A 24514-nucleotide genomic window follows, 5' to 3' on the forward strand; every position below is an offset into this window, starting at 1 on the left:
CCGCCCAGGGCTCGGGCAGGTTCGGCTCGTCTCGCGACGGGTTCGGCGGGGGTCGGCCCGCTGCCCGGCGAAGTTCGGAAGGCGCTCGGCAGCCTTCGGCTCGCCTGGCGGGGGGGCTCGGCGAGGTTCGGGCCGCCTCGGAAAGGTTCGGGCCGCCTCGGGAAGGTTCGGAGCGGGTCGGTGGGCCCCCGCGGGGCCGCCCCGGGGAATGGCAGCAGGTCCACGCGTGGGCGCGTTTGGCCCGAGGGAGGGCGGTCAGCCTCCCGGCCTCCTCCGCGACCCCCCCCCCAGGCGGGCAGCAGGCCCTGCCGAGCCGCTCGGTGGGGCCGGAGCGGGTAAGTCACGGGCAGCCCGGGCTGCGCAGGCAGTGGGCGCGGCAGCGGGGCCCGATCCGGCACCTGTCGGGTGCTGAGGGGCAGGGGCACACGGGTGTGCCAGGCCGGGCGTCGAGGGCTGGCGGCCTGAGGCACCCGTGCCCCGCAAAGCCCTCCCCACGCCCCGGCAGCCTCACGCTGGCCCCGAAACACCAGCAGAGACCAGACTGTCGCGGCCAGTTCCCTTCTCGAGGCAGTGAAGACCACAGAATCACGGAATCGTTTAGGTGGGAAAAGACCCTTCAGATCATCGAGTCCAACCGTTAACCCGGCACTGCCAAGCCCACCACTAAACCACGTCCTCGAGCACCACGTCTACCCAGCTTTTAAATACCTCCAGGGATGGGGACTCAACCACTGCCCTGGGCAGCCTGTGCCAGGGCCTGACAGCCCTTTTGGTGAAGAAGTTTTTCCTAATATCCAACCTAAACCTGCCCTGGCGCAGCTTGAGGCCGTTCCCTCTCGTCCTATCGCTTGTTACTGGGGAGAAGAGCCCGATCCCCCCCCGGCTCCAGCCTCCTTTCAGGCAGCTGTAGAGAGCGATGAGGGCTCCCCTCAGCCTCCTCTTCTCTAGACGAGGTGCACCACATTTGCTGCTGCTGTGGCTGAACCCCGCTTTCACGAAATGCTCCCGAGGCCTCGTTCTCGTCCAAGTCTCATCAAAGTTCGCAACCCATTTGCAAAAAAACGTCTGTATTCCCCTGCAAGAGCAAAGGGAGCTGCCTGCCCGGTGCCTCTGTCGGTGGCTGCTAACCCCGGTACAAACCGTAGGATCTGGCTCTGTCTGCACGATGGCGCTGTGAAAAGCGGATCCGTTACCCGGTGTGCAATAAGCCGATCCTCACGCGCTCAGGAGAGCCACTGCTTATTTATTTCAGGTTTGCGCAATCCTGGGTGCTGGGTGATTTCCCACAAACCAAACGCACCGGCTTGATCCCGTGCAGTCTTTTTATACTATACAAAAGGCAGCACGAGCGACTAGTCAAGTTTAGAGATAACCTCCGCTTATACAATCGGTCTTGAAGTTTCTCGCTTTCCTTTAAAGAGACAGTACGACCTTTTTTATACTACGCATGCTCAAAGGGTGAGGGTCTCCTCATTCGGGCTAGGCTCTCACAGCAGTGGGTATGATTTTTAGTATTTTTATATTTTTAGTATAACGAGGGCAGTTCACAGTTATCCGCCTTTCCTGCTGACAACTCAAAGCTAAACATATTAAGTCTCCGGGATGTTCAGGGTTGGTTCCTGATTAGGAGTTTCTCAACTAATCATTGTTGATGGCTTCAAGGATGGTCACCGTGACCCCAGACAGCAAGTTTGTATTTAAACTTAGAGATGGTCAGCTATACAAAATAAGGATATATAGCTTCATTCGCCAAGTTGGCAACGCACACAAAACCTCCTTAAAACACCCTGAGTAACTGTCTCTTCGAGGCCTAATTGCTGAGCTTGGTAACTAGAAGGTACATCTTACACAAAATAATCGGACTACTCTAAATCTCTAAATCAGCCTTCGCCAGCGCTGCCGCCATCCCCGCTCCCACCCCGGGCACGGCCGTGCTGCGAGGCCCGGGCTACCGGTCACCTGGCAGCTGCCACCGTGACCGGCTTTGTGCCTGTGCTGACACCCCGAGAGGGCCTTCTTTAATCACCACCCCTTTCGGGGTTCTTTGTGAGGAGCGGTGCCCCGGGCCGGCCGGCCCAGCGCCGCCGTCAGACCCGTCCAGCGGTGCCTGCCAGCGCTCGCCCCGTTTCTCTGCGGGCCTAAACGTGGTTTACGCAAAGCCCCGGCGTCCCTGCAGCCCCCGGGCTCGCACCGAGGAGCCAGGCGGCTCCTCGGCCGCTGCGGGAGGGCAGGGCCGGGGCCGGGCCCCCGGGGCGGGGAGGGCACCGGTGGCGGCGGAGCGGCGCGGCCAGCGGGGAGCGCGTCGCATGGCGATGACGCCAGCGGGCGGGGCGGAAGGGGCGGGGCGGACGCGCGGAGGTGATTGGCCGGGCGGGCGGAAGCGGCGATGGCGGCGGGCGGAAGTGGCGGGGCGGCGCCGCGCCATGGTCCGGCGGCGCTGAGCGGTGAGGGGATGGCGGCGGCGGCCCGCGGCTGCCCCCCGGCGGGCTCCGGGGACCGCGCCCTGGCTGAGCTGCTGCTGGAGTTCTCCCGGGCACAGTACCGCGCCAAGGACGGCGGCGGCGCCGCCGCCGCTAAGGTGAGGGTGGGCCGGGGGAGCGGGAAGCGGCGGCGGCGGTGTGGCGGCGGGCGCTGACCGCTGGCTGTGCGCAGGTGGAGCGGATCGAGCGGCGGTGCCTGGAGCTCTTCAGCCGCGATTACCGCTACAGCGTCATCCCCAACGCGCACGGCGAGGTCTGCGCCCACTACCCGCGGCACATCGTCCTCCTGGAGCGCGACGCCGGCGCCGGCCGCGACCCGTAAGGCCCCCCCCCCCCCCCCCGGTCCCCTCCCGGCCCCCGCCCCGCACGGCTGACAGCCGGCGGAGGCGGCTTCGAGTTTTACCCCGGGGGAGCTGCTGGCGCTCCGGGGCTCCCGCCGGCCCGGGGAAGCCCGGCCAGGCTGCGCTGCCTGCGGCTAATTATAGCCGGCGGTGTCAGGCGCTGGGTACGCGGCTCCCGGGACACCCCTCGCTGCCCGCCAGGGCTGCGCTTCGCTGCCGGGCTCCCGCGGGGCTCCTCCGAGCTCCCCAAGTCTCTTGGGCTTCCTTGGAGAAAGCTGCTAAGCCAAGGCTGTGTCACTTGAGGGGTGCAAAGGAACGGGGCAGCGCCAGCTCCGCTCCACGCTCTCCTCGAGTAGACCCGAGCTCAGCATTGGATCCTAACGATTGCTGCGCTGCAGCCCACCCGGAGGCTCAAAGAGCTCGTGGCTGGGAGCAGGACTGTGCGATGCTCTCCCTGTCCTGATGAAGTGCTTGTGGTCTTGCTGGAAGGCCTCTGATGAGAGAAATTTTAGTCTGGAAAGCACCCCCGGGCAGGGGGAGCTGATGGGGGCTGGGCAGACGAGACAATCTTGACAGAAACTGTCTGCCCCCGCCGTGGTACGTGGGTCAGTGGGCGCTGAGGCTTAGTGAGTTAGCTTGCAGTTTAGGGCAAGTCTAAGCCAACACGTTTCTGGACTTTGACCCACGAGCTCAGAATCGCGTTGGTCTCGCTTCTGGCTGAGCGTTAGCTGCTCCCTGTGGCTCTTAATGACAGCCTCTCATTTTTTATTTTCTCTTCCAACAAAACGTAATGCGATTTTGCAGTCTTAACTGCGTCCATGACGAGTAACACGTTCAAAAGGATGGTGGTCACTGTGTTCCCCTCGCGGCAGTGACGTGTCCAGCTGCTTTGCCTGAGGAAGGCAAACTGTCAGCAGCTGTGCTGGCACGTGGGCTGGGTGCTGGAGGAGGGGGTCTGTGGAAAACAGCCACAACTGATTGTCAGGTGGGAGAATTTCCGCATAATGGTTAGATCAGATTAGAAAAGATAAACTTCTTGCTGCAAAAAAAGGGAAACTGAAGTCTGAAGCTGTAAATGTAACTAGGAGTGTCTTTAGGGAAGAGAAACCGAATGCTTCTGCTTTTCCTGTTCGCATAAGAGCAAAGGATGCTTAATTTTTCTGATAAGTATTCAAAACAAGTGTACTTACACTCGCTGCCCCGTTTTCTTCCGAGACTTTTGCAAGCCAGCAGTGGCAATTGACATTTTAAATATCAATTCTTTCCAAGTCTTGATTTGCTCTCCCAGGGAGTCACGGAAAGAGAGTACCCTTCATCATCCCTATCCTCTTGATTTCTGGGTGATAATCTCTGTGAAAGCTGCTAAATAGTTTTTACACGAATCCCGTTCTTAGTTGTACCGTTGTACTTTATGGAATACTTATGAAATAGAGACTGCTGCACTTCTTGCGTTACAGAATGCAAGAACACCTTCCAGGGAATGGGACACTCCCTCTAGGAACATGTTCTTAATCAGCCGGTAAGATCTTGAAGTGTGCAGGACACTTCACACCTCGGAGAATACCAAGGTTTTTTGGAAGCAGTTCTCGCTCGTGCAAACTCTGTGCTGCCCCGTCGGTTCTGCTGGTACAGCTGCTTCTGAAGCCGTGCGGGGAACCAGCAAAAAAATGGGTATAACCCAGATCAGTTTCTTGATCCTGTTCATTCTGTGGCTGGGCAGCTGGGGGAAGAAGGGATGTTGCTTCATCAAACTTTGCTAACAGTATTGTGAAATCCAGACGGGTGCAGGAGGTAGTGGGAGGAATTTACTGCGTGTTCTTTGGCTATCAACCAAGGTAGCTGTACGCCCCTTGGTCAGGTGCTGCTTGCGAGGAGCCACAGACAGTAGAAGAGCGTGTCTGACAGCCGGGAGCACCTTCCCTGTGCTTGGAGAACTCTGACGTTCCCCCAGAAGGAGCGGGCAGATGCTGCAGGGAATGGAAATGGAGGTTCTTTATGTGCTGTCTTAGAGTTCTTGTGACTGTGCCTAATGAAAATGTCCAGATCTCAGGCACAGGCCACGTCTTTGGTTTCATGTGACAATCTTGTTATGTGTCTGCACTCCGAACAAGCATGATTACAGTTGCACGTAACCTAACGATGTGAGAGGAACACTTTGGTTCCAATGCGGTTACGGCCACCCAAAGAGAAGCATCTCTGCTTCAGGCCTGTGTAAAATATACAGTTGCCAAAACAGTTCCTTGCTCTTATAAGAAATGTTTCCCTTGCGTTTAAAAAGATGAATTCAAGTTTGGGGTCTGATTTGGTGGGGAGAGCTGAGGGGATTAACCCAGAGGTAAGGCTGCCCAGCAGTGTCTTCTGGAAAACAAACTTCTGAAGGAGAAAAGAAAACACTAAAAAACACCTGAAAGTCCAAAAAAATAGAGTTAAGATACACGTCATTCCTTCAACCTCTTTCTGTGCCTTGTCCCAAGCAGCCTTAATGATGTTCCGTCACACTGCTGTTGAAGAGTGCTCTGTTTTCTGAACCTTTTCAGTAGGTTTTACTCCCACCTATGCTGCATTTAATCCCTTGTGCCCGTAAGAGCGTTGCACCCGTTCTTCAGAGCAGCCTTTCTCCTCGCTACAGTAGTCTTGGTACAACTTACCATGTTTAGCTCGTGTTTATCTCCAGCTTTACTGATGATGGTTCTTGGGACGCGGAGAGCCCTGTTTGGAGCACAGCTGTGACGGATAGCAGAGCAGGGTCTCTCCGGTGTGTGTGCAGGTTTCCCAGGGAACAGGCACAGGAGCCTGGGAGTTGGGCTCATCCTTCTGTGTCCCCAGTGGGGCACTGGGCTTCCTGCTTGCCCTGTGTCCTGCCACATTCCTGCCAAGCTGCTTGGGCTCATTCCCCGGTGCTGTGATGCCTCTCCAGGAGAGTGCAGTTAGTGTGCTGAGAGGGGAAACCTGTTGGCTTGATTCGGCTCCTGGGGAGGCGCTTCTTTTACTATTTCTGATCTTCCAGGCATTTGATTTTTGCCAATTCCCATTTTCTGGACTTAGAAGCAGTGCCACATAGCTATTCTGGTAACACCACATTAAAGTTCTTGTTTCCCTCTGTATTTGCTTTTACAGAAGAAACATAGTGAGAGCTGAAACGGAACGCAGGATGCGTCTCTTAATTGCGTCCGTTCATTTAAAAACAACCTCACAACCAAATCTGTACGTCAGAAGTTCCAAAACAGTTTGTTATTGGTAATTGTACACAAAGGCATCTCTTCTCAAGCTGCTCGCAGGCTGTTCCTGCGGTCTGTGTTATTCACGTGCTCTCTGAGGAGGGAAGCAGATTGCGGAGCAGAGCTCTTGGCTGTCTGCAGTGACAGCGATGAGCGGAGTTTGGGTTGTGTCAATCAGGCGCGTGCTTCTCTTGCCTGCACACCGTCTCACGTACTCCCATGTACAGTACATTGTGTGAGCATTTTCCTGGCTGTGCACTTAGCACCCTCGTGTCCACAAAGTTTAAAGAAGATTAGCTTGGGTTCTTGTTCTTTAAATTCTGGTATATGTCAAAGCTCTTTGGAGCTGGACAGCCAAAATAGTTGCGTATGTAGGGGAAACTTTGTGGAAAATCTTAAGCCTCCACTATGAATTCTGAGAACTGAATCCTTTTTTTTAAAAAAAAAAAAAAAGTAGTATTTGAAGGTCTTGTTTGCTGTTTCCCTGCTTCCACTGGCACCACCTTGTATAATCTTTTCCGTAAACAGATCAATTTCTGTGTTAATAATAGATTAATTTTTTTAATCCTTCCCAGAATGGCAGCTGCAGGTAGGTTGCTCCACACTCTCACTGATTCTGAAGCTTAGCAACTTTATTTTAACTTCCAGCATAAAAGTATTAATTTGTTCTTAGGCCAGCATTGTCCTTCGCCTTTGAGTTCTTCTCCCGCTCCGTTGTAAGTTCTCTCCTTCACCCTAACGCATATATTGTTGTGTCCTCACTTCATCTGCTCTGCCAGTCAATCCGTGGTGGTTTCTCTTGCAGCGCAGACTGTCCCCTGGCCATCCTAACCATCTTGCTGTGCCTTTTCAGGCTCACTAGAATCAGATGCCTTATCTCAGCTGAGGTCTTGTGCTCTGCACAGTAATGCTGGTACTTCTCCATCCCATGGGAGAGTTTCCCGTGATCTTTTTTGTCCCTTTTTTCAGACTTACCATGTTGATAATGCATCAGCACCCAGCGATCAACCAGTTCATCCAGGCTCTTCTGCTGAGCTCCAGTACTGGAAAGGGCTAACTGGAAATTCTTGTTAATCATCTCTAAGTGCACGGCCATGCAGTTTTGTATGTCCAGACTTCATCTGGTTTCTGTTATGTCGCTCTGGATGCTTCTCCAGTTCTTTCTGGAAACTCTAGTCCTCCCTGCATTAACGGCTCCTCCTGAAGGTCTGTGTAGTTCAGAAGTCAGTTTGGATTCCTATCAAACGTAGACAGGTACTTGGACAAATTGCAGCAATTTTTACTTGTTTCCAAAATGTCTCCGACTTGGAATACATTTCTGTTTTAACTTTAACCAGAAAACCAAACAAAATTTAGTTATGCAGATGCAGCTGACATTAATCTAACTAGCTCAACCCAGTAGCTGATTTACAGACAGTTGTCTAATTACCCGGCAACACAAATGCTCAAGTGACCAGAACTAAGGTTCATTGAGTGTTCAAGCTTTGATTCTCCATTTTATTTATTTTTCCTTGCAGAATTATCACTCTGAGAGTTGAATTCACTCTGATGGTAGTGCTGAGCTTCTTTTTGATGGAAAGGTGGTGGGGAGGAAAGCAGAACATGTATTTTTGTAGACACTGGCTTACCCTGGTAGTCCTTCATTAGTAATCCACGTGTTAGTCTGTAGCAGACCATTCTGACTGTACTCATATTGTCAGCTCCTGAAGACGCTTGCTGTCATGTACTGTGCAGCTGGTCTTTCGAAATAAAGAAAAGGAGACAGAAAAGCATCCACACACGTTGTATAGCAGCGGAAGCAATTCTTAAAGAAGTGTCCTCTTGCTTACTAACTTCAGAGCTGGCTTCCAGGCGAAAGGGATGGGGATTACAGCCCAGGGTGTCTGTAGCAGCTTCGCTGAAAGACGTGCGAGAAGATGCTCTGTGTACTGAATCGAATCTCTGTCCACTAGGTTTGAGAGCACTGTGCAGGTTGGCAAACTGCAGGACCTTATCAACCGAAGTAAGATGGCGAGGTGTAGAGGACGATTTGTTTGCCCAGTCATTCTGTACAAGGGAAAGGTAAAGCTTCATGGGTTACCTGTCTTAACTTAGAAAATGACCTTTCTCCCTGCCGTTTGAACTGTACAGCCACGTCTTCAGTTGGTTGTCACCTTTCCGAATGCTGTAAAAACCTGTTCTTAGGTACGAGCAGGCAGCCTGCAGTAGTAGGTAGCATTTGCTGTCTAGGCTGCATAAATCATCTGCAGGGACTTCAGACTATTTTACCCGGCCGTGTCATGAGCGTTGCACCAAAGAGCTAACATTTTCTCCATATGTATATCCCTTCTGAAGGACCAAAGATATTTGGTCTCTGAGAGGGGAAAGATAACTATTGTCACTTTCTGCCCCTTACTCTTCCCAGCAGTGAGCTCCCTTTGAATAACTTTTCTCTCTAAAGAGAAGTTTCCCTTGTCTGTTCCCTGGGGAGGCAAGATTGCATAAATGGTCTTACGAATGTGTGGGTTTGTCTGCAAGGGGATCTGTAAGAAAGTGAAATTAGATTCATTTTTATGTGGATTACTTAAACTGTATTGAAGCCCTGTAGGAGTAGTCTCATTTAGAATTTAAGTAGCTTAATTCAGTTTCCTTAGTTCAATTTAGAAACACTGTTTGAATAGCAAAATCATACCTGTGACAACTTTAATCTAGCTTGACTGAAGCCATCGTGGCCTGAACCTGCTGACCTCTTTCTGCAGGAGTGAACTGCCCAGAGTTGTACTGGGACCGTCCATAATCTTATCCACAGGAACGTGGAAATAAGGCTCAAGCAGGGTATTAACAGAGCATGGACATTGCTAACTTGACAGGAATTGACTGTATTAGTGAATTGGAGAACTGGAGATGAAAATGTGATTTAAAAACTAGCTCCAGATAAAGGCGCTTGGGAGTTTGATGTGTTTGGAGAACTCGATCTGGACCAGGGTCGCAGGGGAGACTGCTGAGAGGCGGTAGCTGTAGGTACCAACCATTTCTAGGTAACGTGGCAGCAAATAGGCCAGAAACCTGATAAGGGAAAGACTCCTGGAGCATGTGTGGTTAATAACAACATCTTCCTCCAGCATATTTGCAGATCAGCAACGCTGGCCGGCTGGGGAGAGCTGTATGGGCGCACTGGCTACAACTATATCTTCTCAGGTGAGTGAGGAGCCGTTTGTCACTGTCTGCCTGCTAAGGCTGCTCCGTGCTGGGACAGCGACCTACACACGAGAGCAAGCTCTTCCTGAGAGCCGATGCAGAGCTCTAGCATGGACCGGCTCGTACCAAGCCCTGCGTAACAGAGCAAAGACTGAAATCTCGTGTCCGTTTCCGAGCACCATACTATAGGACAGAGTGCCATAGCTCATAAGAAGCAGTGACAAAAGAACTTGAGGCTAAAGAGGGAGTTATGGGAAGCATGTAGGCAAGTGAGGCAGCCCAAAGGATCAAGGGTACTGATTCCCAAACATCTGGGGTGGGAATAATGGAAGAAAGAGGATAAGAACTTGCTGTTGTTTGGCTAATCATTGGGAATCAAATCCTGCTAATGATGAGATGTACTGGACTCTAGGGAAATCTCTTCAGGGGAGTACTGGATGTCTGTAGCGTGGGAGCTGAAGCTTGGCTTAACAAAGCAGTGTGTAGCACTACTGGGGTGTCTTCTGGCTGTCAGGAATGGGTTTGACCTGCCTAGGTCCTTTGCCATGACAAGGGAAGAGTGGGCTACGTTAGAAAACGGGCTTTTCAGGAAGAAGAAATGTGGGGAAATACTGAGGACACTTATGTGTGGAGAGAGGCTGCCAAACCATGACGTTTTTGGGCGCATGAATGTCTTGTCAGATTGAGGATTGAGCTGGTTTACACAAGCTTCAGTTCTTAATGCCTTCCTTGCAGGAGGTTCTGACGATGCTTGGGCAGATGCAGAAGACATTTCGGAGGAAGATTCTGCACTTAGGTTTGTATGCATCACTGGGATGGGGAAAAGAGAGTTTGGACCAAAGCTGACTGGCTCAGCCACTCAATTCTGCTCTTTCATAGGCTGGGCTTTGGGTACAGGCTTGAGACCATCACCAAGCTCGGAGTCTTACTTTCCTTGCTTTTGAAAAAGAGTCTTGAATGCTAATGGCTGGCTGAATCCAGTGTAACTGAAACCTGCTCATCTATTGCTAGAGGGAAGGGCTGGAGACAGGAATATATAGAGCCATTTAAAAAGGTGTGTGAACCACACAGATGTGTTTACTTCATCAAAAAGTACATCTCCAGGCTGGAGAAATTGTTCTGTATCTTACGTGCTCGTTGCAGCATGGAGTGAGATGTGGAGAGGGACCCTAAGCATGAAGTTTGCCGTATCAGTTCATTGCGGAGTCTGACTCTGACCTGTGGAGACAAGGCTCGTGCTATGCGGCGTATGGCTAGAAGCGATTCAGGGAAGATCTGTGGCAGTATTGTGCAGAGAATCAGACTCAACGTGGTCAGTCTTCCATGCTCATCTTGCTTTGTCTTGTTCTGTCTTGCAGAAATGCAGACTCCCAGCTGTTTGACAAGGTCAGAGGGCACGACATCAAGCTGCTTCGATACCTGTCTGTCCGATATATCTGTGACCTGATGGTGGAAAACAAGAAGGTGAAGTTTGGCTTGAAGTGAGTCCGGGTTCATTTGTTTTTCTGCAGGCTTTGGATTGCAGCTAGTGTAGCCCTTACACATGAATTGTTATTGGGCATGCACTCAGCAACCTGGGAGCAGTCCCTGGAAGAGTCCTACAGCAGGATCAGTTAGTCGATGCTGTAAAGAGAACCCCAAGGTTTTAGGCCAGAGAAAGCTGTATCAACAGGCAAGACGGCTGCTTTCATCTGTCTTCTGCAGTCTGAGTAGGTTTTCTCTGTAGAGTTTGCGGTGCTGTGACAGTCACCCCTTCAGAAAGGGGCAAGTAAAGGAGCCCTCTGCTTGTGTATAGGAACAGAGGGAGATGTTTCTCCTGGTATTTCTCTCGGAGGAAAGCTTTATTGGGTTTGGGCTATACCTGTTTATTTGGGTGTGTTGAGTAAGCTCTGCCCCTGCTCACTGCTGAGTCGGGTCATTGTGCAGGGAGATGCAACAGGTAGCTTTTTGGGTGCCAGTACCTCCGTGAAAAATACTCTACAAATGTCTGCTGTTTTCCTCTTGTCCTGTGCAGTGTGACGTCTTCTGAGAAGGTGGACAAAGCTCAACGTTATGCTGATTTCACGCTTCTCTCCATCCCATATCCAGGTACAGGACTGATGTCCAGAGGGACTCCCAAGGGACAGGTGACAATCCGTTTCTGGGGACTGGGAACTACCTCTCTGTGTGTGTATGGTGAAATGACTGTGGCTTGCTGAACGTTTCCTATGCTGCCTCTGGAGAGAAGCTCTTTTAAACTGAGAACAGTGCAACGAATCTGGATGCTCTGGCGGTGTGAGTCAGCATTAGGCACTCTTTGAGGTGGCAAAATAATTTCTCAGCAGTTCTAATTAATTCAAGCACAGAGAAAAAGTCCCAGAGGTGGAGCTGGGGTTAAGATGGCCTTTGACACCCCCACAACTCCAAACTACGACTTGATGATATCTTGCTCTGTGTTATGTAAAACCCCAGTTCTTAAGAGTATTTTCTAGTCTAGTATTCCGGAGCACCACTGTAAGATATGCTCAGTGCTAGGCAGAACTGTTAACCTGAGCCTGCGATGTACGACTGAGATGCAGACCACTCCAGCCCGTCTCCCTGGCTATATTAGTCCCTGTGCCTAGCAACCACTGCTGGGTCACTTGCTGCACTCCTAAAGATGAGCTGAATATTGCTGCCTGCCTGCTGATGTCAGGCTCGGTGATAGAATTGGATGTGAGGCTGCTGTGCTTGAGCTCTGTCTGCAAGAAAGAACCCTTCTTTCTCCCTTGCACACAAAGAAAGGGAGAGGAGAAGAAAACCCCAAAACTGAAACTGTTGTGGATGATCCAAACCCAAACTTTTCCTTGATTACTAGTTGTTGCCCTTAAATATTAAAAAAAACAATATATATACCCAAAGGTGTATTTCCTTTCATACAGAAATTAGTGACAATTCAGAGAAGCTGCATTAAGATTTATATCGAGTTTGCCGTGCAGATTGCTGAGGTGTACAGAAATAAAAGCGTTGCTGGTTTCTGTAGCGTGTGGCTCGGGTATATGTTGCTGCCGTATGCCTCATCAAACAGACCACGCGAGAGAGAGGGTACACGGGTCTTCTGCAGGGTTTGTAAAGAATGAGGAAGAAGCGATTCTATAAAGTTAAGCTGTAGAGTTGTTACTATATGGGGATCTGCATATTGTAAGCACTATTTGGTGATGGTCCTTCCTCTTCTGCCATCTGGGACAGCTGCTATCTTTTAGCAGCTCTTCACTGCCGCGCTAGAGGTAAACCTTGTAAAACTGGAAACTCTCCCTGCAGATGTTGCATGATTTCGGCAGTGCTGGTCCAGAGGGGAATGTTGTCATTCTGTTAGATCTAAGGCATACACATCTAAGGATCAGCAACCCCTCTAGTGACTGGCCAAATGCCATGATATGTTCTTAATGTTTCTAGGTTTGCATTGAAAGAATTTCTATTTTATAATTTGTAAAGTTATTCTGAGATCCTGTTGTCTTAGGTGAGCGAGGCAGTGTCCAGACTTGACTGTCTAGGGTGAAAGACTTGGGTTAAAATGGGGTATCTGCAGAAGCTTTTTGTGCTCTCCAGTGCAGAAAACCCCTCTTTTCCATTTGACTGGTAGTTGGTGTTTGTAGATGTCAATATTTACTACCATAATCCCCCATTCTTTGCTTTAAGCCGTTGTTTAATTGGAGTTAAATCTCTGCTGACAGATTGCTTCCTGGCTGTGTTTTTGAGGGCTAGTCCTGTCCTTGCACAAAGATATTTTTATTTTTTTTTTTTCCCACCATTGGAGTTACTTGTGGCTTGCAGGGTCGGAATCATTGCCTGTGTTCAGTGCCTGGCACAGGGGTGTCTCGGTGATGTGGGCTCCGTGGCGCTGCTGGGGCGTACACAGTACGTTGGGAGAGGTGTTTCGTGTAGCCTGCAGGCAGCCGCAGTGCTAATGGTGCTGCTCAGCTGTGACTAAGTGACTGCAGTTTGCTGCAGAGACTTCAAATAGTTGTTTGAGAAGAACAGAGCCGAAGGACAAACTTCAGGAGGGGAGAGCTTGGGGGCAAACCTTGGAAGTGGTTATGTACCTGTTTCCTTCAGATAGGGCAATTCGCATGTTTGAAAGAGGAGACTTAAATGTGAGAGAAATCACAGCTGCCTCTGTCAGAGCCCTTTCTTGTTGCCTGGAGCAGATGCCCTGTGAAAGTTGGCTTTCCCGGGGGCTCTGCCAACACCTCCTTTTGCTGGTTCCTTCTCACTCAGCGTGCCAGGCTGATGCCTTAGATCTGTGCAAAAGCCAGTGGCCCTGGAAAGCATAGCTCCTTGGTGAAACCTCTTGTTTGGGAAAGAATGAAATCAGTCCTTCAAACTCCACATTTGCTGTGTGTTCGGAGTTTGCCCTTTGCTGTATGAGTGTGTTTACTGCCAAGTGCCCTGGGTTGTTGCTGCTGGGAGGCTGTGCTGCACACTGTACTGATGATTACTGCTCTTCTCTTCCTGCAGGCAGCAGGTTTGATTGGTTTGGTGCTCTGGAACCCAGGGCTGCCAGCACTTCCAGTCCCACAGGGCACTTCAGTTTTTAGATATCAGGTAGCTGAACAGTTGTGCATTACTACTTTTTCTTGCAGGCTGTGAATTTTTTAAGGAGTACAAAGACCGGGATTATACAGCTGAAGGTCTCATATTTAACTGGAAACAGGTATGTGGATGTTACAAAAGCTGCGGGCTTTACTGGGCTTAAGTCTTGCCTCAGAGTTCCTGAGCAATGGTGTGTAAGTCATGTGCTTATTTCTGATCACAAGGAGGAAACCAACAGGACAAACAAAGCAGATAGCGAATGTACTAAATTACTCATTCATTGTAAAATTCGTATGTAAAATAAATGAATCGTTATCCTGAAGTCCAGGATGCTTGACCTGTCGTGGGAGGTATAGGTTGCTTCTCTTTTTGAATTTGATATCTTATTGATATCTCAGTTCTGTCTTTGTATTCTGTCTCCTGCTGAGGGAGATGGTTGAGTGGAGCAGCCTTACAGGAATTCAGAAACTAACATGCCTTGTCCCTGGCTTTCACCGTTGGGAGCACAGAAAAGCTCCTCTTGCCCACTAGTCCTTCTAAAAGGCTATGAGTTAATTCTTACCACTGCAGGTTTTTGCATTCAGAGATGCTTTGCTGAAGCACTTTCTTCTAGATGCACCGTTTGGCATTTGTTGTTTTGTTTTTTCTGGAACTCGCTGCCTTCAAGTCATGGCTTTTCTCTGACCAATTGTGTTTGGTTTTTTTTCAGGATTACGTAGATGCTCCATTAAGTATCCCAGTCTCTCTGACCCAATCTCTGAATATTGATTGGAGCGAGTACCAGGTGAGCAAAGCAGGCGTCTCTGTGAGAGATCAGAGATTCAGTCAGGAAGGATCAGTAAAGATTTGAAGTCTGGCTTGCTCCTGTTGCAGTAATCTGGCTCACTTCATACCATCCCAGTGGGAGTGGGGCTGCAGACTTGATTGTTCGGAATAGCGGTGGAAATCCTCTACCCAAAAGCTTCCTGGCTTGGTGTGTCCTGAGGCAGCTGACTGTAACGTCAAATCTTTTTCTGTACCTTGCATAAAGCTTGCAATCCATTAGGGAGATATGTCGGTAACAAAGGCAAGGGACATGCCAGCAAAGGGAAAGCGGCTTTACTGGTTCCCAATGTTAGCTAGGCATGTGCCTGCCGCAGGCAGACTTCCTTGGCTGTGGAGAGTCTTGAGAGACATCAGCCTTCCCTTCTGTGAGCAGTAGCCAAGTGATTAGGCACCTTCTTCATGGGTGTGCAAGGTACCTGTCCTATGAGCGGAGAGGAGAAAATCATAATTGACCGTAGCATGTCTCCGTTCCTTATTACCGTGACAGGATCGCAAATGATAATCGAACTCTTGTGTTTTCCCAAGCTTCAAGGTTTACCTTTGTCTGTTCATAGCAGGGGGCATCGCCTTATACTGCTGATTCGTGTGCTCTATTTCACACATCAGTGGACCTGCCAATCCCCCCAGGTTTTGTGATGATTGACTGTGCTGGAGCGTGTCACGCTCCTGTGTTCTGTGGCTGGAAGCGCCACAGAACTCGCAGAGCTCCCCGTGCTGGGCCAGTGTTTGTCAGTCAGTGCTGTAAGTAATGTTTAAGTGCCAGCATAAGCAGAATCACGGAAAAGTAGCTTGCAGTGTTGAAGCAGAACTGAAGTGACCACAGCTTGTTTATGGCTAGAAACTTGTTCACTAGAATACTGAGCAGCCAGTATTTTAAAAAGGATATTAATAATTGAAGAGGGTTTAATAAATAGATGCAGAAATGATCTGAGGACTGGAGGAGGTGCTTCACTTAAAGCTGAAGTTCTCAGTCTGTTTAGCTAATCACAAAAGTGACGGAGGGTTGACTTGATTAATGTGTAAGTACATTTGCAGGGAGAAAATACTAATTCTAAAGCGCTCTTCAATTTGGGGAAGAAAAGCTGCACAAGAAGCAATATCTGCAGTCTGAAACCAGACCTTCAAATAAGGAAAAGCAGTCTTGCATGTTATTTTTGAGGATGATCTGTTGAAACATGCTGCTAAAGGAGTGATGAACTGTCACCCCTAGTTGAGGTGCTTTTCTGGACAGAGATGTTGCCAAGTGCAAGCTTCAGGCTGTCTTTGGGGCAACTGAATGCAACTTTCTGGTTTGTGGTATAGAGAGATCAGACTGGATGATGAGATGATTCCTTCTGGCGTAAGCACAAGATTGGGTTGAATTGGGCAGATAAAAGACTTTGGAAGTATGCATTTTTCTGCCCTAGGCTGAGTGTGTTCCCCATTTCCCTACTCTTTTGTTGCTGTGCAGGCTTCACGGCAGAGCAGTATGTTCTTTGTCTGACAGTAGTCTTAAGTGTGGTTACACGCACATGCACACGCATGCAAGCACACAGCAAGTGTTCTATTGCTGGTGGTCAGATGTCACCTATACCACTAACACTGTCAAAATGAAACGTGTCCCCGTCCTTGGCTTTTTCTTGCCAGTGCTATCCTATTTTCTAGTTCTGTCTCTGATTAGACCGCTGAAATTCCCTGCATCTTCTCACGACACGGTGGTCGAGAGTGGCCTGCTTGAGCTTGTTCTGATGTTTTTTACCTGCATCTCTTGTAGTGCTGGTGGTCTCTGAGTTCAGAGCCCTTCTGTGGTGCTGCTGCTACTTGGGCGTTACTGCAGAAGTCCAGTGCCTGTCTGGAGCAGCTGGGAGTGGGCCAGCCCTCTGCAGGCAGCCTACTGGGGCTATGTGCAAGGGCCAGAGAGTTTTGAGCAAAGTGCTTGGGTTGTGGGAATGGGCTGCTGACCTTGGCCTGCTCACCCCATCCTGCTACTTGCCTCACGTACACAGCTGTAACGTGACTGCTGAGCCATTTGGTAAAGTGCACGCATGCAGGGGGCTGCAGAACTGGGTCAGCGCTCCGCAGGCGTTTGCTGTCTCATGTTAGTCTCTCTGAGCATGGTCTGCTTGGAGCTTTGGTGCTGCAGGCAAGCAGGTTCTGTGCCAGCCAGGCAGACAGGAAAGATGGCCTTTTATTCCCGCCGCCCCCCGCCTGGTCTCTTGTCCCAGAGCGCCTTTTGTAGAGGATGGGGGGATTGATTAGAGCACCAAGAGAGTCTGTCACTCTGAGGAACGGTCACAGGGTTATTTCTGCTTTGTTCTTGTTCTGGATAGAGAAGCCAAGAGCATGGTGGGCTCTGAACTGCAGAGCAGCCGTTTGCTGGGGGCAGACCCTTACCATCAACATTTCTTTTTCTGCAGAGCTGGGACCTTGTACAACAGACACAGAACTACCTGAAGCTGCTGATCTCTATCATCAATAGCGATGGTAAGGCAAACTCCTTGCTCCCAGCGGTCTCACTGGAGCAGTCACTGTCTCCAGAAGAACAGCTGATGGTATTAGTGCCACTCTTTATAGAGCTTCACTTCTCTCCCTTCAAAACAGGGTGATGGTCCTAGCATCTCAGGGCTTCAGCTCCCCTCTTAGAGAGGGACTTGCTGATCCCCTGAAGACCCTCTCTTCCCAAGAGTGGAGGGATATCTGAACACTTTACCTGAAGTTTTACTGTTTTTAAAGCTGAAGAGAAGAAACATTTGTTCCTCTGCTTGTCAACTCTTGCTCTTATTTTACTGGACATCTGTGTTTTGTGCCCCCAACCCAGGGTCTCATTATGTGCCTATTTAAGAGCCCCTTTCACCCTCTGTCATCACAGCCACCCCAACTCCTTGAAGGGGGTGTATTGCTTTATGTTGGCATCCTGTTCCCTCTGAGCACTGTGACTTTGTACTGTTGGATAGATGTTGGATAGATGGAGCCGTGGCTGGCTCCGCCAGCTATAAACTGTCCTGCAGTAGTTGTGTTGGGGCACACTGCGAATTTTCTGGAGAGCATAGGAGTTGCGCCCTGTGTGTGCCTCTGCTCAACGTGTATCGGTAGGAAGGTTGGTGAGACTGAAAAAGTGTTTAGTTGGAGCAGGTTTCTCTCTGATGTGGGGATAGGTTGTGATAGTGGGTTGCAGCTGGGTAAGTATATGTTCTGGGTAGCAAAGTGATGTTCATACCTGGTGACTTCATTACCTGAGCAGCTGTCAGGACAAGGACAGCACATCGGCTGGGGCTGCTGACAACCCAGGACACTCCGAGCAATTTATTGGCTGCTGTATTCAAGACAAAATGTTCTGGCTTGGTGGCTGAGCTCTGCTCTTGAGCCTGGGCTGTGGGGACGGAGGGTAGCTTGTCTCTAGAGATTTGCCATAAAGTCATTGCTCTTGTTGCAACATCCTTTTTTTTTTTTTCCTTCTCCTTCCTACCCTTGCCTGGAACAGATGACAGCGGGCTCCTGGTGCACTGTATATCCGGCTGGGATCGAACTCCTCTCTTCATCTCCTTATTGCGCCTCTCCTTATGGGCTGTGAGTACCTGGCTGACCTGCTCTGCTTCTGGGGGTGATTGCTTGGAGGGTGACTGTGGCACCAGGAAGTGGTGGTGGAGCAGTTAATGTTCCTTTTGACTACCTTGGCTTCAGAGAGGGTGTGGATTGGCTTTGATGTGGAGCCCCACATGCTGTCCTGCCGCCAGACGCAGTATCACAGGCAGGTAGAGCAAGCTGGTCATCTTGGATCGCCATGACAGTTTTCAGTAGATCACGAATTCCTAAGTCCCGATCCCCAGGGCTGCTGCCTGAAGGCTGTTCTCATTTGCTTTGCAGGATGGGCTGATCCACGCATCCCTGGAGCCGTCTGAGATTCTCTACCTGACAGTGGCCTATGACTGGTTTCTCTTTGGGTAGGCACACTAAGTTTTACTTGCATATGCATCCCTGTGCAGCAGGGGAGAAGCCTTCAGGGGGTCATCTTTGGTGTTTGCTCACAACCAAAGGGGGATATTGGGGCAGCTCCCAATGAGCTGTGACAAGAGGGGCTGATGTCTTTTTTTTTTTTTACCTGGAGGCTCAGGCATCTGGCCATTCTTGATAGCTTGTGCTTTTCTGCTGATTCTGGCTTCCAGTGTGTGACTGAGCTTCCCTTGCTCTCTTTCCAGGCACATGTTAGTCGATCGACTCAGTAAAGGAGAAGAGGTGAGTGTCTGGTCTGGAGCAGTGGCTGAGCACTGCTTTTTCTTCTCAGGGTACTTGTTTACGGTAGCAGCATTCGCTGTGGTCTTCTAGTAATATCAGTGGTCTAGCTGGGCTCTAAAAAAATTGTTCAGGTGCTGGAAATATGAGGTAGGAGCCTTGCCCCGTCAATTCCTGATGCAGAAGGTGTGGGAATGCTTTTCTCTCAGGCTACAGTTTGGTTGGTGGGTGTCAGTCCTGCCCGTTCCCCTGCTGTGCCATTGGTGTTCAGGCCCCTGGTGAAAGGGTGCTAGGACTTGCTATTCGGCTCAGCAATGAGAAGGGATGCTTAAGGCGTGCGATTCCTGAGAGCTTGGAAATAAAGCCGTATAGTCTTGTGTGCCTGTCCTGAGTGCCAGCCCTCCTGCCTGGGTGCTGCAGCTGCACGTGGTTTGCATGTCATCGCGGGCTCATGGAGCAGCTTGTGCTAGTTCCAGCGTGTGTATTTGGCGGGGTGTATCTGTGGGTGCACAGATGGGTCTGGGAGGCAGTTAAGATTAGTGGAACTAAATTCTTTTCAAATCTTTCGCTGCTTAACAGCAAACAATGATCACTCTAACTATCGTTGTGGTACAGTGCAATATCATTTTTGGATAGAAATCAAGAGGTGGGGAGTATGTCTAACCCTGTTGCTAATCCCCTGCTCCTCAGACTCTCACCTCACTAGGGAATCCCCTGCCTCTGAACAGCAGAGCCAGGACCCTGGCCTATTTATCATCTTTCAGAGGTCCAGGACCCCTGTGTTAGTATCGTTCCTCCCATTCATTTATTTCCCAGAGCTCTGCTGGCTGGAGCCTGGCAGCTCTGCTCTGCTCCGGTGCTTGTGTGGCCAAGGGTGGAGTCGGTAGCTGCAACAGGAGAGGGGATGGCTGCCTCTAGCACTCCCTGCTCCCCACTGCAGGAGAAGGGCTCAGCTCTGCGCAGGTAGATGGGGTGGCAGAGGCACAGCAGGGTGAAGGCCGCAGAGCAGACTGGTGCGTGGCTGGGCATGAGCTTGGGACCAGAGACGCTGCAGGTACCGCATGCTTCCAGGTGTGATACAGCTGTGGTGCCGAGGTGGAGCATGTGGCTCTAACCCTGCTAGTTCTGCTGGGTTTGCTGCTTACCTGGGTGTATAAGCAGCTGCCGGGGGCCATCTCTCTTCCATTCTGCACTGATGGCATAAGTACCTGCCGTGTGCTTGCAGCATGTGTGCAAGGCATTGATAAGGAGACTTGTCGTACGCCTTCCTTTCTGGGCCTCTCCGTGGCAGGGAACAGAGGGTCAGTTTAACATGTAAGAGAAGGCCCGGGATGGGATGGTGGCAGCCCGTTGGAGGCTGGCAGCTGCAGATTTCTTGCTATCTCCTTCCTGCCAGCACCTCCCCATCAAGATAAGAGGCTGCACAGAGCCTCGGGTTCATTCCTGAACCGCTCTTCTCTCTCCCTTTGCTCAGATTTTCTTTTTCTGCTTCAATTTTCTGAAGCACATCACCTCTGAGGAGTTCTCTGCTGTGAAGTCGCAGAGGTAAGGAGCCTGTGCCTGCTGCTGCATGGGCTGCAGAGCCAGGGAGCTTGTTAGTGCTGTTCCTTTGGGGAGATGGAAGCCCTGGTGTCCTGGCCCAGTTTTCCTTAATTTATTCTGCACTCTGAAGGCTGCAAAATGGGGCCGAGGCTTGTGAGGTGCCACGTTGTGCTCTGAAAAACTGCCCATGCTGAAATGTGCTCTCTGCTTAATGACTGTCCGTGGCTGCTTTAGCACGGACGCACCCAGAGATGTGTGCTCTGGCTCGAGCAAGCTGCGCAGCAAGCTCCATCAGGCACTGCTGAGGGGAGCGGGGTGGCTGGTTTTTAACAGACTGCTAAACGTTAACCCCTTCCTCTTTCAGGAGGGGCAGAAAGAAACAAAGCCCACCCTGGAGGCTCTGAATAAGCACATGTCTGCCTGCAGCCTGTTGCCACCCTCTCAAAGCACAGGGTGTGTGGGCTGGGGCTGTTAGGAGAGTCGGATACTGCACACCGGCCCCATCCCCTCCCCTCTGCCCCTGCACAGCTAACTCCCCGCTGCTCTGATCCACTGTGTGCTACAGAGATCTGGCTCTGGCCAGCCTCCACGCAGCCCTGAAGCATGGCTGAGGTAACTTTGTCTTTCCTTCCCCAGAAGGAAGAGTTTGCCACCTGGCTTCACCCTGGAAGAGATCTGCATGCTCAGTGAGTGCTGCTGCCAAGCATCAGCACCCCTGGGTGCTGGTAATGGTTGATTGCTTGGGGGCTTGGGTTCCCAGCATCAAGGTGACTACAAATGGGTATGCTTCCCTTGGGGCCTCGCAAGAATGCAGTCCCAGGGCACGTGGGAATTGTATTGCTTAAAGGGAGAGAAAGTGAGTGAGACCAGGCTGGTCTTCAGGTAGCTCTGTTTTCTTTTCTCTAGAGCAGAGAGACCGGGGCAGCACCACAAGTCTGAGCAGTGACTTCTCCCTGGGGATGGAAAGCTCCCCTGGAGCAGCGGGGAGCTTCACCTATGAAGCAGTGGAGCTGATGCCAGCAGGAGCACAGGCTCAAGCAGCATGGTGAGGAGATAACCACTCAGTGGGCTGCAGAACAAAAGGGGCAGGCTCTGAGCTCAGTAGAAAAGCTATTTCCGAAGTCCCTCGCCCTCCAGGTCTGCTCTCTGTGGCATGGGTTCCTTACAGCGGAGGGAGGAATTCAGCTGTCAGAGGCTTTGCTGCAACTTGTGCTACAGAACGTCTGCACCAAAAAATTGGAGACCACCCCATGTTAAAGACTGTCAGGCTTCTGCGGGGATGCTCGTGAAGTTTGTCCCCTGATGAGAGTAAAGCAGCTTTGTTTCGTTTTCACCGGTTTCACTGTTAAACTTCATCCAGAAAGGATTTCATTACTTTTAAAAGATGGTTCCAAACTATCAGAAAAATGACATTTGGCAGCAGCCTCCCCAGGGAAAAGTGGAGACAGTTTAGCTGCCCTAAAATGAAGCTTAATCAGTTTGCGGAAGAGATTATACAGGGTAGTGTCTGCAGTTAGTGGTGGGTGGGCTGGGTGACCAAGAATCCCCTCTAACAGCACGAGGTGTGTGAGCTGAAAGCAGGTTGCTGCCTGCAGTGCTGCTTAGAGATACTGCTGGGGGAGAACTTTAAATTCTCAGTGCTCCCAATTGACAGAGGGTCACATAGGACTCGCCTGGGGATGTGGGTGGCTGTCTGCAAGCGGGGACTGGGGAAGGTGTCTGGCGACTCTGCTGCTCTGGGATGGGTGTTGCGCTTGCTTGTGGAGTTTCTGGTGCTGTTTGGGGATTTCAGAACCTTCCTGTAGGGTTGCCCCTCTCAGTTTAATTTTTCTCTTCTCTCCCTCAGCACATGTGAAGATGCTATTTTATATTGCAATTATTTTAAATTAAATCTGGGTTGTGCTGGAGGCAGTTGGAAGTCCTCTGGGACGGAGCCTGCAGCCACGCTAGTGGCAGCAGCCTTTCTAAAGCACACTGTGATTCAATTTTATAAAATGCTGAAGAGGAGAAGAGAGAATCTTCCTGCAGAATCGCAAAATGGAGATAGGGACTCCCAAACCGCGTTTGCCAAGTGAGCAGTGCAGAGTTGTTTTTAACACACAGAGTCTACCTATCCACAGCAAAGTGACTGCAGCGAGTAGAGAACAACTTTTCACTTGCCTGGTTGCAAGGTGGTAAAGTGGAAACATTTGCATTGCTCTGAGTGCTCAGGACATGCCGATTAGATCCTGCAGCACAAAGCCTATACATGATTTTCACAAGATGTGAAGTGGCCAGAGCATGCTGGAAGAGATCTGGCTGCACCTGCGTCTATCAGGGCTTGATTTTGTGATGTGTTTTCTAACTCTGGTTTGCTTTCATGCCTGTTGAAGGCATCAGGCTGTGGTGGAGCTAGCTGCTGCCATGGGGGTGGTTTGGGCCCATGCCGTGGGCATGAACTTGGGGAAGGGAAGGTTGCGAGCCTTGCCATGAGTGCTTAGCGAGGGGACTGGTCACGGGTGTCTTGCTGCAGGCTGTCGTGGCTGTGTAGTCTGGAGAAAAGGTAGGGCTGGCTACAGGCTGGGTGAGCTGGGCTGTGCATAGCGTGAGTGGGGAGAGGAGGGGATGTATTTCATTGTGTTGTCCTGAAAACGGGCGGCCTCGAGGTCTCCTTGCAGGGGGAGGCGTTTGGTTCTTAGCTGTACAAGCCTGTTTCTGCAGGCTGCGCTTGGAGATGTTGGCAGCTATGATAACATGAGATGAATAATGCTTAAGAGAGGCTGTGGTGTGATGTTTGAGGGTGGACACACTTCAAGAAACGACGAGAGGATATCATGCTTTCCACTGTACAATGAGCCTGTCTTTAGCTGCACTTGCTGACGGTGCTTGAGATCTCAATCAAAGCTGAGATGCCCTTCCAGACTGCAGGAGGAACAGCATCTTTTCTCCTTGAGTTTGTTCGCTTTAGACTTTTCCTTTTTACTTGTGTACATAGGGAGGTCTTTGTCCAATTCAGTGTGGTTCTGGAAGGGGCAAAATCCTTGAGACCAGAAAAAAAACAGAGGTAAGAAAGAAAATCTTTCGATTTTCTTTGAGCATAGAGCAACAGTGGCATGAATTAGTCCCAAATATGTGTGCCTGTTTGGTATGTAGCCAGGTGGTACTGTGAACTAAGGCCTGATGCAGCAACGGACAGTGAATCGTGCCCAAGTCTGAATGTGCTGGCTAAAAAAGAAGCCAGAGCAGTTCCAGGCTGTCAGCACAGACAGGGAGAGGACTGAAATGCACCTACATCTGGAGTGACTGTCAGCTCTGAGCAGATGGTCCGAAGCGTGGTCAGCGGTGCCTGAAAGGAATCACTAAAAGGGAAAATAACACTGGTGGTGTGTCCCTGTCGCCCTCGTCAGTGCGCACAAATGCCCACCTGGGCTGAGCTCCTTGGCTGAAGCACTCTGTAGAGTCAGAGCAGATTGAAATGGTCTTTCCCTGCTGGGAGGCCCCTTGCTTGAAGCATTTTTTTACAGCTAGACTAAACAAAGCAATCGCTGCATGTGTGTGGGCTGATGCATTCTCCTGTCTCTGATTTCCAGGTCACGTGGATGGTGATCTATAAAGGAACGGGCTAAGATGGGTTGAGCTCAGTGTGCCCCTGTCACTGCGCGGTTACCCGTGACTCGTGGTTCTTTGGAAGGGAGGAGGGCAGGTTCGGTGGGAGTGAGAGCTTGTAGCTGCTGGGGTAAAATCCAGCCCATTGTGGAAAGGCTTCCTAGTTGGAGCATGTGGGAAAGCCAGCTTTCTCACCCAAGTCCTCCATCCCACAGGAGGAAGAGTTGTGCATCGTCACCGCAGGCCGTGCTCTGGAGCAGGTCACAGCAGTCTGAAGACAGGCTGCCTTCCGCAGGGATGGTCGAAGTCAAGTCCTCCAGCTCCTCCTCATCAACCCATTCTGATAACTTCCTGAGGATTGGAAGCAGCCCACTGGAAGTGCCCAGATCCAGGTGAGATGGAACAGAGTAGAGCATTTCTCAGCAAAATGAGTGTCTGGTAAAGGGAGTGCAGGGCTGCACTTGTGTGGCTCTGAGAACCCTGGAGCACGTGTTTATATCTACAAATGAGCCTCAGGAGGCCTGTTCCTCTCCAGCCTGACCTTGTGTGAAATGCTGGCCATTAAATGCAGAGACTCCTGCCTCAT

The 24514-nt window shown here is 50.7% G+C and overlaps 1 protein-coding gene across 3 annotated transcripts in view; it reads left to right on the forward strand.

Moving 5' to 3' along the window:
• Positions 1 to 2402: 2402 nt before the first annotated feature.
• The window catches only part of MTMR14 (myotubularin related protein 14), a 33514-nt gene continuing 11402 nt past the window's right edge, over positions 2403 to 24514 (forward strand). For 2 of the 3 annotated variants that reach the window (XM_087743480.1, XM_087743482.1), the window contains exons 1-17: positions 2403 to 2578; positions 2653 to 2798; positions 7992 to 8100; positions 9141 to 9216; positions 9952 to 10012; positions 10575 to 10697; positions 11231 to 11304; positions 13818 to 13888; positions 14477 to 14551; positions 16989 to 17055; positions 18053 to 18138; positions 18436 to 18512; positions 18768 to 18804; positions 20276 to 20346; positions 20980 to 21029; positions 21250 to 21388; positions 24144 to 24320. In XM_087743480.1, coding sequence (XP_087599606.1) covers positions 2453 to 2578; positions 2653 to 2798; positions 7992 to 8100; positions 9141 to 9216; positions 9952 to 10012; positions 10575 to 10697; positions 11231 to 11304; positions 13818 to 13888; positions 14477 to 14551; positions 16989 to 17055; positions 18053 to 18138; positions 18436 to 18512; positions 18768 to 18804; positions 20276 to 20346; positions 20980 to 21029; positions 21250 to 21388; positions 24144 to 24320 — 1565 coding nt within the window. In that variant the 5' untranslated portion in view covers positions 2403 to 2452. The remainder of the gene's footprint in view (positions 2579 to 2652; positions 2799 to 7991; positions 8101 to 9140; positions 9217 to 9951; positions 10013 to 10574; positions 10698 to 11230; positions 11305 to 13817; positions 13889 to 14476; positions 14552 to 16988; positions 17056 to 18052; positions 18139 to 18435; positions 18513 to 18767; positions 18805 to 20275; positions 20347 to 20979; positions 21030 to 21249; positions 21389 to 24143; positions 24321 to 24514) is intronic. The other variant, XM_087743481.1, reaches the window with a different exon arrangement.

The sequence above is a fragment of the Nipponia nippon genome, unplaced genomic scaffold (assembly GCF_047370975.1).
Source record: "Nipponia nippon isolate SJK-2023a ecotype South Korea unplaced genomic scaffold, ASM4737097v1 scaffold_9, whole genome shotgun sequence".
In the NCBI taxonomy this organism is placed as follows: Eukaryota; Metazoa; Chordata; class Aves; order Pelecaniformes; family Threskiornithidae; genus Nipponia; species Nipponia nippon.